The sequence below is a fragment of the Lycium ferocissimum genome, chromosome 9 (genome assembly GCF_029784015.1).
Source record: "Lycium ferocissimum isolate CSIRO_LF1 chromosome 9, AGI_CSIRO_Lferr_CH_V1, whole genome shotgun sequence".
Lineage (NCBI taxonomy): Eukaryota > Viridiplantae > Streptophyta > Magnoliopsida > Solanales > Solanaceae > Lycium > Lycium ferocissimum.
In genome coordinates this window covers 19,636,808-19,652,120 of record NC_081350.1, presented here as the reverse complement: position 1 = coordinate 19,652,120, position 15,313 = coordinate 19,636,808, and the positions used below count along the sequence as shown (strand labels likewise).

At 37.0% G+C, this 15,313-nt stretch overlaps 1 protein-coding gene across 1 annotated transcript; it reads right to left on the bottom strand.

The window, feature by feature from the left end:
• Positions 1–527: 527 nt before the first annotated feature.
• LOC132029814 (uncharacterized) lies at positions 528–1,951 on the bottom strand. The gene is made up of 2 exons (XM_059419185.1): positions 1,626–1,951; positions 528–705 (listed from the first exon to the last, which is right to left on the bottom strand). The coding sequence occupies exons 1-2, from the start codon at positions 1,891–1,893 to the stop codon at positions 647–649; spliced, it is 327 nt and encodes a 108-aa protein (XP_059275168.1). The 5' UTR covers positions 1,894–1,951; the 3' UTR covers positions 528–646.
• Between the last annotated feature and the right edge of the window lie 13,362 nt (positions 1,952–15,313).

The following is a 15,313-nucleotide window of genomic DNA, read 5'->3' as shown; positions in this document are numbered from 1 at the left end:
CGTTTAGCGTAGTTAACCCTACATAAAATTAGATACACATTTTAGAGACAACTCTCAACATCAAACCTACCGCATATTAAATCTTAAATTTGTCATTTGGTTCCAAGTCAAGGAGGATTAGATGAACATAAATGCCATTGGATCAACCAAGTTTGTTTTTAGTAAGCTTTTTATTATAGCTAGACAGCTGAAACATTTGTAAGCACTCAGGCGGCGACCTAATTATAAGCTGTTCCATAATTTAAGTCATATCAAGGGTGTAAAATGTTTACACAATCGTGGTAATTAAATATTCAGTAAATTTTTATTACAAATACTGTAGTTGATAAATTTGATAAAAATAATAAATATCCTGCCATCACATATTAAACCGCAATGTTAATATAAAAATCAGTACACTATTCTTTTTTCCAACAAAAATCCTCACACTCTTTTCCATTTAGTAACTGATGTGGGAATTGAAACATTGAAAAAGAGGAAAAGGACATGAGGGAAGAAAACAAAATACAGCTATCAAGTTCAGACCGAACGGCAAATCACAAAGAACCATTTATTTATTAAGCTCTAATAATTAAAAGATTAAATGAAAAAAAGTGAGACAAGAAATTCTTTCTAATGACATAACACATAGTGGTAATAAATATTTTTATGCCCCACAAACATTTCCGCAATTGCCAAAGCATGCATCCAGATCTGCACCATTACCTGACAAACCAAAAAGGAAATTAAACTAAAGAAAAATAAAGTACTGTATATTTGATTTTTGAACAGAAAATGTACTAAAAAATAAGACAGGGAAATTAAAAGAGCGTTTTCATAAAATAAAATTAAAAAAGAAAAAGAAAAAGAGGGAGTTTCCTTCGCCCTCATTTAATTTCAAATTATGTTGCCATCAAATTTGTCACAATCGAATTGTTAAATTAAAGTAGTCAACCCTTATTGCATGGATTTAGAGACAATGATCACCTGGGATCATTACCAATTAATTCTGCAGATCCCGAACAAAGTTACTTCCCACATGTTTCATTTCCTTTTCACTAATTAAACATTATTCTTCACATTCATTAGTACCTTTTCGGTTACTCCATTTAGACTATACTCGAATCAACCTTACTGGAAACGGCTTAAAACTTTCGTTTAATAAAAAATTCATCTGATCTTAAACCAATGTGGGACTCTTAACACACCCCGCATGTTCCGGTGTGGACATTAAACAAGTGGTTCAACATTGGATAAAAAACGAACAAGGACAGGGGCCGTAAATGAAATTAGACTTAATTCAACCTCGAAAAAAGTTGAATCATAAGGTGAGACTCCAAGATCATATAATGATGCCATAATTCGTACTCCCTAACCAATGTGAGACTGTAACATGACCAAATATTTGCAAAGGTAAATTATACTAGAGCACCACCAAAGGTCGTGGGCGATGGTACGGTAAGTAATCTTTCATCTTTAGACAAAGCTCTTAGGTTCGAGCCCTGGGAATGGAACTGTGGGAATGGAATCGTGATAAGGACCGCTTTACCCCCAAAGTAGAATTTGGTGCAAATCAGAATTAGTCGGGCCCTAAAACGAGTAGCAGAACACACAAGACGAAAATAAAAAAGGAAAATGAAGTATACCAGAGCGAGTAGGAATACAGATCTCCATGGAACAGCCAATCTTGCAGTAATTTTGGTAGTCAGAAGCAGTACGAGGAATGCACTTGCTTAAGCACTGCAAATAACAAGGATTCCTCCCTGGTACACTTCCTTGCACATTCAATAGTATACACTGATTGTAACACCCACCCCAACAAGCATAAGGGTTATCTGCATCAACAATTTGCATTTGTTTTTCTACTACAATCAACACTATCAAAAGAGTAACAAAAATTCTAATTTTCTCCATTGCCACTTTTATATCAACTCTTATTTTCTTTTTATCTCTTTTTTGATTTGGAAAGGTGCAGTAAGGGACATATGTATAGGTGAAAGGTCCAACTAATTTGGTGCCTAATTATTCAGAGTGTATTAAATGCATGGTTCTTGCATTTAATTCCTATTTTAAATGGAAAACCAACTCTTTTGACACGTTAATAGTTTTGGCCTTTTTGGGACATCTTTTTTTGGCACTCAAGGTTCATACCGTGAAAACCTCAAGATCATGCATGCAATGCCATAAGAAATTTTGTCAAGTACAATAGTAGTTGCAGTGTTGCACTATTCTTTTGCTTGCCGCCCCCCACCCCAATAGCTATTCATTTGGATTTTAACTTTTAGGTAACTTATCAGTTCTTTTTACACCCTACATTTCACCTAAAATTTCACGCAACCTCATGCTGGTTAAAACTCATAAATATTCACGTTTCTAAAAACAGTTGTCATGGAATTTTAGGATATTTTCACGAAATTTTATGACAGTGACTATTTTTCGAAGATATGATCTAAAAGTGATCAATGAGCCTTATTTCTACCCTCATGCCGCCTCAGCCCACCCTCATCGCCTCATGTGGAGGTGGGAATGCATCTACGCGCGTATTAAGCCTCTGAATCGATATTAAGATTTTAAATTTGATGAATTCTTTGTAAAGTTATTGTGGTGAATTTATTGTATTTTAAAAATTATGACTTCAAAATATATTAATCATTTGAAATTTTAGTAAGCTTTGACACATCGGAAATACTTCCTATGCTCCAATTTATGTGGCACACTTTCCTTTTTAGTTTGTCCAAAAAATGAATATTATCTTTCTATATTCAGAAACAAATTAACTTTAAAATTCCCTTTTACTACCTTTATTGAGATAATTTACAGCCACACAACTATCTAAGGCATGTTTTAGACCACAAATTTCAAATCTTATTTTCTTTCTTAAATTTCGTGTCTAGTCAATTGATGTCACATAAATTGGGACGACGAGAATATTAAATTCAGTTGAGCTCGAACCTATGACTTTTTGAGCTCCAGCCGCCCGCCTCTGACTCCAACGTGCAATTGTTGAGTAGTTTGTAATGTACAAATGTTGGTGGGTAAGTAGTAAGTACCACTACACGTCGGTATAGCCCAAAAGCCATTTGAATAATTAATTATATGTAGAAGTTCTTCAGCAAGTAATGGTATTAATTTCTGATTTCTGGACTCCGTTCTGTTACAGAATATCTAATTTTCATCTAAATTTTAACTAAAGGAATATGTATGTCCATTAAGTAATATGTGTATTCAAAGTACATCTGGTTCAGCTACTATATGAATGCCGATCTTTCCCCACAAGTGGCTAAAAAGTCTTGCAGTGTATAAATAGGCTTTTGTTGTATATTCTCAAGTAGTATACATCAATATTTTTGAAGAATAGTGATTTTCACGCCTCAATATTTTGCTTTTTACTTTCTATTATTCTACTCTCTCAGTCCCATATTAGTTATCCATATTACTAAAAAAATCCGTCCCGACATACTTGTTAATTTATAAAATCAAGATAGAATTAATTAATTTTTTCCTATTTTGTCCATAACATTTTTTTTTAAAAGTAACCAATATTGATTAGAGTGCAATTTATTGGAGAGAGATAGAAGTAATATATTAAAATACATTTTTATTTATGATTTCTTAATTAAGTGCGTGTAAAAAAGAAAGTGGACAAGTAATATGAGAGTCCTCCTTTTTAACTCACAATAAAATAAAAGAAATTAAGCTATAGTATTGTTCAATTAACTTCAGCCTCGCACAGGCAGAACATCATATACGAAACTAGTTGTATAATTTCGGTAAATACTTACCCCACCGGGTGTTTACACTAAATCAATGTAACTTACAGTAGTTAAGTAATTTAATGAATTGAATACATATATTAATTAATCATGATTAAGCGATAGTTGTATATATTCAAACACATGTCATGCCTCTATTGATTTGGTGTAAACACCGAGTACGGGTAAGTTTTACCATTTAATTATAGTAAGAGAAGAGAAAGTTACGAAAGAAAGAAACAAAAAGCTCATTAAAATTTTGCCGACAATGGTTTTAATTACCAATACATTGTACAGGATAATAGTCATAGTCAATAAAATGTATATATTAGGCAGGTATCGCGACACTTTTATTTCCCATTGTTGCACAGTGTACTCTCGAGAGATCTGAAAGTGATACTTGCCATTCCTCCTGTTTAGAAACCACAGGATATGTAGATTGCTTCCATTTTCTTTCCACTTAGTATAACTTCAATTCAGAACATTAATTACTGCGCTTAGCTTTCTGTTTTTATGATGGTTATCATTCATGGTGTTACGGACTTTCTTCTGAGATATTGCTATACTCAATTTTTGTAACATTTCTTTCATGTCAGTTATAATTGGAAGGACAAAATATTTCATAGTACCCCCTCCCTCCGTCTCAAATTATTTGTCATGATTAATTAAATAGTTGTCTCAAATTATTTGTCGTTTTAAAAGTTCAAGACACTATATGGAACACTAGTCTACACTAATTGTAATAGTTTTGTTTATGGTGGAATTGTGGTATTGATAAATATGGGATGCGTAGTCCTATTAGAATAGGGTTACCATATTAGACTAGGAGAGAGGAAGACTTTACTTCTATATAAGGAGGTCATTATGATGAATACAAAGCAGAAGAAATTCTCCCATTATTCTTGTCTCTGTATCAATTTTAACATGGTATCAGAGCCACATTGGAAAGAACACAAAAACCCTAAAACAATGGCAAGTGACGGTAAAGAAACCGGCGATGACGGCAAAAGAATCGCCAGTAAAGAAAACAAAACCCAAAGAAAAACAATCTCTCCCTACGACATTACATCGAATGATAACCCTGGAATTGTGGAGACACAAGTCCAATTGAAGGGTGAGAATTATGAAGAATGGGCTAGATCCATGAGGAGAGCCATAAGAGCAAGAAAGAAGTTCGGCTTCATCGACGGTACAATCAAGAAACTGGATGAAGAGTCGACAGACTTGGAAGATTGTGGACTATAAACTCACTATTGGTGTCGTGGATTCGCGACACCATAGAACCAACATTTCGCTCAACGATTTCACAAAAAGAGGAAGCAAAAGAATTATGGACGAGCATTCGAGAGTGATTCGCAGTTATTAACGGCCCTCGGATGCAACAACTAAAGGCGGAACTTGCGTAGTGCAAGCAGAAGGGAAGGACAATAGTGGATTACTATGGAAAACTCACTAAGCTATGGGAGGAATTGGTGAATTACGAACAGATTCCAACTTGTACGTGCTGAAAGTGCACGTGCAATCTAGGAACGCTCCTATAAGCGCAAAAAAAAAAGTGCATCTTCTCCTCGTGGGATTGGATGAGACAACATATGCTACGGTGAGGTCGAATATACTAGCCCGGGAACTGTTGCCATCATTGAACAAGGTATATTCGAAGCTGGTGCAAGAAGAACACGTGAGAGGAATCGCACGAAAAATGAAAGATCGAAGTGAAACCATGGCTTTTGCCGTACAAGGAAGAAACCCTTACCATGACCAAGGCAAAGGGAAAAATGATAGTGCATTCTGCACACATTATAAGAGATCCAGACACGTATTGGACGGATGTTTTTGACTCATTGGGTATCCGGATTGGTGGCCAGGAAATCAAAAAGGAGACGAGAAAACCAAAGGAAGAAGACGAGGACAGCAACAACAACAAAGGGGTGGATCGGGATCCGTCCGTGGAAGAGGCAACTACCACCGTGGTTGTCAAAGAAGGAACTCAGGCGGAGACAGGATCGGTGAACACAAGCGGGACAAGACCTCACAATTTGAGCGATAAGATCCAGAAGACTGTGATTCACGTGTTGAATTCCCAAGGAATAAACTCGAATGGCAAGATTGATAGTAAGACCTAAAACTCATCATGGATTATTAACTCTGGAGCTATCAATTATGTGACAAGTAATCCAGAGGAACTGAGCGATCAACGGGACATTCCTAAGTGTCCAGCTAGGCTTCCGGATGGAAGTAGCTCGGTGGCCACGAGAGAAGGAACAACTAGCCTAAATAATAGGAAATGGTTGAAGGATGTCCTTTACATTCCAGACTTAACATGCAATTTAATTTCTGTGTCACAACTTGTTGATCATTTAGATTGTAATGTAAAATTTAACAAAATTATGTATGCTATACAGGACCCCACCACGAGGAAGCTGCTTGGAATGGGTGAGCATTGAGGTGGACTTTACTATATTCAGAATGTGTCGCGAGTACGAGCTATGAAGGCGGAGGCAGTTGATTAGTTCGATCTTTGGCACAAACGGTTAGGTCATCCTTCAGCATAAGTAAAGAAGTCAATTATGGCATTGGGCCTAAACGAGAGTAGTGTTGATCATATAAATAATGTGATATATGCCAAAGGACAAAGCAAACAAGAAGTGTTTTTCCTTAAGTGAAAATATAGCTTCGGATATCTTTGAAAGGATTTATTGTGGTTTATGGGGACCGTATAGAACCCCGTTTTCATGTGGTGCTTCATATTTTTTTAGTGTTGTGGATGATCACTCGCAAGCCGTATGGATTTTTCTGTTAATCGACAAGAAAGAAGTGTCTTAAACCCTAAAGAATTTTTTCGCCTTGGTGGATAGGCAGTTTGGTAAGAGGGTGAAGATTGTTAGAAGTAATAACGGAACTGAGTTCACATGTATGAAGACTTACTTCTTTGAACATAGAATTCTTTTTCAAACATCTTGTACAAGGACACCACCTCATAATGGATGAGTCCAAAGAAAACACCATCACATTCTTAATGTGCCCCAAGCATTGAGATTTCAAGGTCATCTTCGATCTAATTCTGCAGAGAATGCGTTTTGACTGCGGGGTACTTGATCAATAAAGCATCATCTTCGATTTTGAATGGGAAAACCCCCTATGAAATTTTATACGGAGAGGCGTTGTCTCGACCCGGCTACGGGCCATGACGGGTATCCGGGGCTAACCACCAAACACCACACATTCTGCTACTCATCTGCTCTCATTCATATCTTATGCTCATAATTATAGGAACTATCACCATTGGAACATATTTACTTTTATAAACATAAGCCCTTAGGCTATATATATATATATATATATATATATATATATACATGAAGACTGTGAGACCATACTACCCACACTGCGTATCTACGAGCCTCTACTAGAGTACTAGACATATGGACGGACAGACCCCGTCGTGCCCGAAATATATATATACACAAAATACGCCTCAAAATAGCACCTCCGGAATAAAGGAGGGCTCCGTAAATCTGCTCGATAGCTCCTATGGATCCGCAGTCTCCTGTCTACTGTGGGGCACGAACACAGCGTCCAAAGAAAACGGACGTCAGTACGAATGTTGTACTGAGTATGTAAGGCATAAACAATAATGAAACATCAATGAAATAGGGGAGTATCAAATGAGGAGCGATTTGTAACTGACTGTATCATAAAAGAAATAATACAAGCTGGCTTACTTTCATACTCATCATCATATCATATATGCATAAATGTATAAGCTGCCCGACCATATAGGTACGGTGTGATAATCAATAACATTAGCATTAGCCTGCGTCCAGGCCTCCCGCGTCCGGGGTACCATCTCATGCCGCCCACTAGTGGTGTCTGCCCATGCCATTTAGCCATGGTGTATAGCTGCCCGCCTTGGCGGTGACTGCCCGGCCATATAGGCGCGGTGTAATAACATCATCTTATGCTCATCATAATATACTTATCATAACTCATCATAATACATGCATAGAGACTCATAGATAATCATACTCTATCGAGGTGACATAAGGTCGTGGACCCCCGATTTCATTTTGGAGCATTCATAAGCATTCTGCCTCACCTTGAAGGAACAAGCATAAGGTGAGTGTATATTATAATCAACATCAATAGATTGTGAGTAGCATCATATCATGGGATATAACTTCTTAGTCTTAACTTATCATCATCATTTTCATACTCATAACGTATCTCTTATCTCGTATAGCTATTCATAAACAAGGCTCTTGGCTTTCTTGAAGATAGGGAATTCATGAGAAAGGAGGAGATTCATGCCATAAGATTCATGCCTTAGAAAGAAAGGACTAGCCTCACATACCTTTGTCGTTTAACTATTCTATCGCTTGCTCGTTCTCCTTTAATGCACTCGTTTATACCTTCAAGGGAATTCGTATCGACATTAGCTAAACAATAATGAGAACGTACTTACTAAAGCTAGAGAAAATTGGGCAGCATTTCTTTTTTTTATACGACTTCCTCCATATTCGATATCAACTCCCAAACGTTCATAACATCATTCATAATATCATATTTAACAATCATCATTCAATTGCATTGCCCACATTCACAATTTCACTCTAAATTTTCCATAACCATGATCAAGGTTCACTATCGCGTTCTTTCTCATACAATAGTTATTCCATGTTCTAAATGTCATTTATAACATATTTATAATCTCAACATATCCATTTTCATGATTCATTTCAACTACTACTCAACATTGACACTATTCACCCATTTATGACCCATTTTCTATACTCTTCTACAATCCAAGTGTTTCAACCTATCAATACTTCAAACAACATGGAAAGATCATGAAACTCACCTTAGATGATGGAGGAATAAGCCTTGAATGGTAATACACCTCTCTTGCACCAAAACCCTATTTCACCTTTCTTGGGATTTCTTGACTTGGATGACTTTTATGGGTTTCACACTCTTGATTCTTGTTGGTTTGATGAAGTTGATCATCAATTTCCTTGGTGTTCTTATGGATGAAGTGTATGGAGTGTTCTAGATATTTCTTGAGTTGTGGAGATGAAAGAGGAAATGAATTAAAATGAAAGAGAGGTCCCTTATATAAATCCCAACCCGGTCTCCCGACCAAGATCTACTTCGACCAACATACGGTCCGTATGTTTTCTCGGCCGTATGTCCGGCCGTAGATCTGGTCCAAAGTGAGACATGTTATATCGGGCTGAATCTACGGTTGGACATACGTCCGTAGATTTTATTCGGCCAGTATGTTTGGCCGTATGTTTGCCCAGCTTTCCGAGACTTGTTCTCGTCGACTCGTTTGATCTCCGATCCTTATGGAACCTTCTTAACACTTGTTTAACACCTCAATACCAATCTAAGAGACGTTATAACTCTTCCTTAAAGCATCATTAGAACGTCGTTAACTCGATACTCGTAAATCATGTCCGACACACGACATATGACTTGCTTTTCTTAACAACTTTCTTTCCTTAACTTAAATGTTTTTTTGGAAATCTTAGTTAGGACCCTCAAATGCTATTTCTTGCTCGTCAAAACATCGTATACATTATACCCCTCGATGGCCTATTCACTGTATGCTAACGGAGAATTTCCCAAGGTGTAACAGGCGCCCTGGTATGATAATTTAAGGGTGATATGCTCACTATACTATGCACACACAAAGGGAAGAACGAGGGCCAATTTTGAGAGTCGTAGGTGTGTCTTCTTGGGATACCCCGACGGAAAGAAAGGTTGGAGATTGTATGACTTAGAGAACGATGAATAGTTACTCTCAAGAGATATGGACTTCTACTAGACTAAGTTCCCCTTTGCTATAGGATGAAGTAACTTGGTTGACATTATCGAAGTGATCGCGGATGAAATGGAGGGAGAAAGAAACCAACAGAACTTCGAAGAAGATTGAACTGATAATGTAGGTACGAACAAAACTCGAATGGACGAAGTACGGACACCGGATACTGAACCTACGGATCAGGCAGAATTAGACGGGACAGATGACGGTCCAAATAGAGAAAACTGGAGGAAGTACAGAAGGAAGGTGTCGGGGCCAACGACCTGCCAGTGGAAGAACAATTGGGTCAGGGCAAACTTCAGAAGAATTAGCGATTGCGTCACTGAAACATTCCGGAAAGAAAGTCCATCAACGCGTCTACCCGATCCTCAGCAACCCTCAGGTGCGTCTTACCTTTTAGCTCATTGTATATCTTATGATAATTTTTTCTTGCAACATCTAAGCTTCCTTGTAGCAATCACCACAGGAACCGAACCAAAAACCTTCAGGAGGCAATGAAAAAGGAACATTGGAGAAAAGCCATGCAGCAAGAGATCCAAGCATTGGAGGACAATGGAATATGGACATTAAAAACATTTTCACCAGATAAGAAAAAGCTTGGATGTCTATGGGTGTACAAGGTCAAGTACAACTCTGATGGCACAATCAAGCGTTATAAAGCTCGGTTGGTCATTTTCAAAAATAAACAAGAGGAAGAAATTTACTATAATGAAACATTTGCTCTAGTTGCTACAATAGTAACCTTTGGACATTCGTGGCATTTGCAACTTCGCAAAATTGAGAGTCGCATCAGATGGATGTTCATAATGTCTTCTTGCACGGTGACCTTACAGAGAAAGTTTACATAAAATTGCCGCCGGAATTTTGTGTTCCTGCTCTGGAAAGTATGTTGACTCTGAAAATCTTTGTATGGTTTGAACAAGCCACACGGTACTGGTTTGCGAAATTGTCAAGTGCTTTGATAAAATATGGGTTCAAACAGTCGTACTTAGATTATTCTCTCTTCACGATGCACCGACGAGGTATGCAACTTAACATCTTAGTCTATGCGAATGACTTGATTATCTCCGGAAACGATCATAGTGCCATTGACCGATTCAAAGACTATCTCTGCGCATGTTTTCACATGAAGGATTTGGGCCCTCTGAAATATTTTTTGGGAGTTGAAGTTGCATGTGGACCAACTGGGTTATTTCTTCGTCAACGGAAATATGTCTTAGATATAAATTTCTGAGTCCGGATTACTGGGACCTAAAAACCAATCAATATGCCATGGATTACTGGCATTGGCTGAAGGAGCCAATTTGGGAGATCTGGATCTAGAACTATACCGACATCAGGTCGTAGATTAATATACCTCAGTTTTACGCCACTTGATTTATCGTATTGCATGCATGTTCTGTCCCAATTCATGCAGCAACCAAAGGAAGCACAACGAAACATTGCTCTCCGTGTAAAGAACCCAAGACAAGGCATTATGATGAGAAAAGATTATGATCTCCAGTTGTATGGATGGTGTGATTCGGACTGGGCCGGATGTCTGTTAACTCGAAAATCACTTACCAGTCCCCTCAATAATTCACCCATGTCACGAAAAACCAAGACTCAACACATTATCTCTCACTCGTCAGCGGAGAGGGAATACCGATCAATGGCAATGATAGTTTGTAAACTAAAATGGTTAAGGGGAATTTTGCATAGTTTGGGCGTTGAACATAAATCTCCAGTGAAAATGTACTGTGATAGTCAAACAACATTGTATGTTGCACGAAATCCAGTATTTCATGGATAGACTAAGTCACTATGTTCGGAACGCAGTCCAATCCGGTATAATACTTCCTAGTCATGTATCAACCAGTGAGCAATTGGCTGATGTGTTTACAAAGGCCTTGGGCAAATCGCGGCATTAATATTTGATTGGCAAGTTGGGCATCCGAGACCCTCATGCTCCAACTTGAGGGGGTGTTATGGAACCCTATTCTAGTCTAATTATAATAATTTTATTTATGGTGAAATTGTAATTATGGTAAATATAGGATGTGTAATACCTTATTAGACTGGGGGAATAAAGACCTAACTTCTATATAAAGAGGTCATTATGATGAATACAAAGCAAAAAGAATTCTCCCATTATTCTTGTCTCTCAAAATTCTCGTCTCTGTTTCAATTTTAACACATTATTAATTATGTTTTCTCCATTTTACCTTTAGTAGAATTTTTTCATTAGTTAATGGAGATGATGCATAAATAGAGTAAACATTTAATGGAGAGAGACTATAACTTAGACATAAATAAGGATAAAGTTGTCAAAAACCCCTCCTAATTAATATTTCTAAAAGGACGCGTAATACAAAAAAATGACTGATAATTGGAGACGGAGGGAATATGTTTTAGGAGAAAATATAAATTAGTACAATATTTTATTTTTGAAAGTTATATGACGATCAAGGAATTGACAGGACTATTACGTCTTGTCTTCTTTCGCTACATGATAAGTTCGCAACCAGAGTTTTCAGTTCCAATGATTAGTGGACGGAGAAGTCAACTCCAAATTCTTCCACTCTATTGTCAAAGGCAAGAAAAAGAGACTATCTCTAAATAAGATGAGGAAATAGGATGGAACCTGGATTGAAGGGATAAAGACATTGCTAATGAAGATGTATCCTTTTTTTCAAATAAATTCTCCAAAGAGATTTCTACTACTGACTTTTCTAGTCTTAATTGCATTCCTAAATTAATAAATGACTATGATAATGAATGTTTTAAGGCCAATCTAACTATGGATGAACTGAAACATGTGGTTTATTCCATGAATTCCCACCGTGCTCCTGGCCCTGATGGGATCTCAAGGAAATTCTATAATAGTTATTGGGAAATCATAAAAGATGACTTGCTATTAATGGTTCTTGATTTTTTTTTTTTTTTTTTTTTTTGCGCAGTAATCAGATTCCTAAGGCCCTTACTCATACTTGTCTAATACTTATTCCAAAAGTAGACAATCCTTAGACTTTTACTGAACTAAGACCTATTAGTCTTAGTAATTTTTCAGTCAAGATCCTTTCAAAATTAGTTAATCAAAGACTCAGTTGCCCATGCACAAGCTGGTCTCACCTGACCAAACAAGTTTCATCAAAGGCAGACCAATCACAGACAATATCATGTTGACCCAAGAGATAGTTCATAACATCAACAGAATCTCTCCTAGTGGCAATGTGGTGCTGAAACTGGACATGAATAAAGCATATGACAGGGTTTCCTGGGATTATCTTTATAGAATATTTAGACAATTTGGGTTCTCTGAGAGATGGATTGACAGTGTTTGGAGACTCATCATTAATGTCTGGTATTCTATTAATATTAATGGCACTAGACATGTTTTTTCCAACTCCACTAGAGGCATCAAACAGGGAGATCCTCTTTGCCCCTCTCTCTTTATTATAGGAGCTGAATTGTTTTCCAAAATGATGGACTCTTTAACTCAATCAAATTTTGTTTCATTTTCCATGGATAGGAATGGCCCTAATATCTCTCATTTATGCTATGCAGATGATACTATCTTCTCTTCATGTGATCCTCAATCTCTAGAGGTTTCTGGACAACTTTTCAACAAGAGAAAATCTGGATTCTATATGACTTTTAAAGAGGATGACCCCAGGATCAATATTATTAAAGGGATCACTGGTTTTAATCATTGCCAGTTCCCTATGATCTATCTCGAATGCCCCATTTATGTTGGGAGGTAAAAAATTGTTTATTTCAATACTATGGTGGCAAAAGTTACAAAAAGGCTACAAGGATGGCAAGGAAAACTTCTTTCTTATGGAGGAAAGGCAGTCCTTATAAAATCTGTGCTCCAGGCTCTTCCTCTACATTTATTATCTCATGTATATCCTCTTAAGATTGCTTTGGAACTGATGGAGATAATCATTGCCATTTTTTTCTAGGGAATGGATGGAGACAGAAAGAAGAAACATTGGTGCTCTTGGGAGGACTTATGTTTCCCGGTCAATGGAGGAGGTGCAGGTTTCAGATCCCTTAAGGATATCTGTAATACTGTCTCAGCTAAATTATGGTGGAAATTCAAGACTCAAGACACTCTCTTAAAATCATTTCTTGAGGCCAAATACTGCAAAAGATATCACCATGTTGCTAAGAAATGGGCTTATAGACAATCTCACATATGGAAGAGGCTCAATAATAGCAAAAAAAAGTGGTGGAACCTTCTATTCTATGAAAAATCGTCAAAGGAGAGACATTTTTTTGGTGGGACAATGGATTGATGTAGGTCCTATTGCAAACCTAGTTTAGAATCAATGAAATCCCAAAAAAAAAAAAACTATGCCCAAGGATTTCTACAAGGGTAATAACTGGAATACTGTGAAATTCAAGAGGATATTACCTTAAAGTGTAATCAACTCTATTATCACCATTGAGTTTAACACTGAGAGACAAGATTTGGATATTTGGACTCTTGATTTTACAGGAAAATTCAGCAGCAAAACTGCTTGGCAGATTGTGAGAAGGAAAAGAGAATCAACACTTGTTAGCTCAAAGAATTGGTACAGAAGAATTCCATTTAGGATCTCTTTCCTCTAGGGCTTTACAAAATATGATCCCCTCGGATGATGCAGTGAAAAGGTTTGGAATCTGCCTTCCTTCTATTTCTAATTGTTGTCCAATTCATAAAATAGAGACCCATTTGAACACCTCTTCAGTGAAGGACAAATAGCCACACAAGTAGCCGGAATTCTTTTGCAATACATGTGGTATTGGTTTGGTTCAGGGACAAATAAGATTGTCAACTATGAAATGGTGGATAGCTAAAGGAAAGAATGAAGTTCACTCATACATTCTTTAGTGTATAGCAATTGCTATATGCTGGGAAATCTGGAAAACAGGTGTAGGGCCCGGTTTGAAGAAAAGAAGATGTCACCTTAGTACATTATTCAACAAGTCAACAATCTTATTTCTTTAATTCTCAAAGCAAAGTTCCTTGATATGCAAATTCCTCGTTCTTTGTTGGAGAAATGTAATTTGGTGGAAAAGCTTAGATCTGTAACTCACTCTCAAGCAGTGTATTGGTATAAACCCAATTTTAATTGGGTCAAGCTCAATGTGGATGGTTGTTGTAAAGGAAATTTAGGTCAGTTTGGGAGGGCGTCATTAAGATCCAGGGAGGAGGTATAATGAGTCATACCTTTCTTTGAATTTTATGGGCAATGCAGCAACAATATGGCCGAGGTGTTGGCCATTTGGAAAGGAATTAATATATGTAAGGATAATGATTTTCGGAATGTTATGGTGGTATCTGATTCTCTTATGGTCGTCAACATGATCAAAGAAAAGCTAAAACCACCCTGGCAACTAACTAAGATTATTGCTAAGATTTGGAGATTAACTAGACATGCTGATTTTGTGTAATAACCCATATATTTTTTTAGGCTAAGTTGGTAATTTAAATAAAAGAAGGAAATCAAAAGAAAAAAAAAATGAAAAGAGAGAGATTTAGTGGGCCAAGCCCAAGGAAAAGGAAAAAAAAACAAATATAAAGGATTCGGCATAAGACGTGAAAGGAAAAAAGCTGAAGTGAAAAAAAAAACCGGAAAACGAGAGAAGGGGAAAAAACGATTAAAAGAAAAGAAAAGAGAGGGAGAAAAAGAGAAGAAAAGAGAGAGGGAGAAAAATAAGAACTTTCACTCCAAATCATCAAGGTAATTACTCTAGCCTTTTATTTAAGTTTATTACATAATTAGGGGGG

Excerpts from the sequence above, each read along its gene's own strand:
- LOC132029814 (XM_059419185.1), bottom strand. The coding sequence starts at position 1,893 with ATGGAGAAAATTAGAATTTTTGTTACTCTTTTGATAGTGTTGATTGTA. Across the intron at positions 706-1,625 it reads CTGTATTCCTACTCGCTCTG|GTAATGGTGCAGATCTGGAT; the intron begins GTATACTTCATT and ends TTGGTTTGTCAG.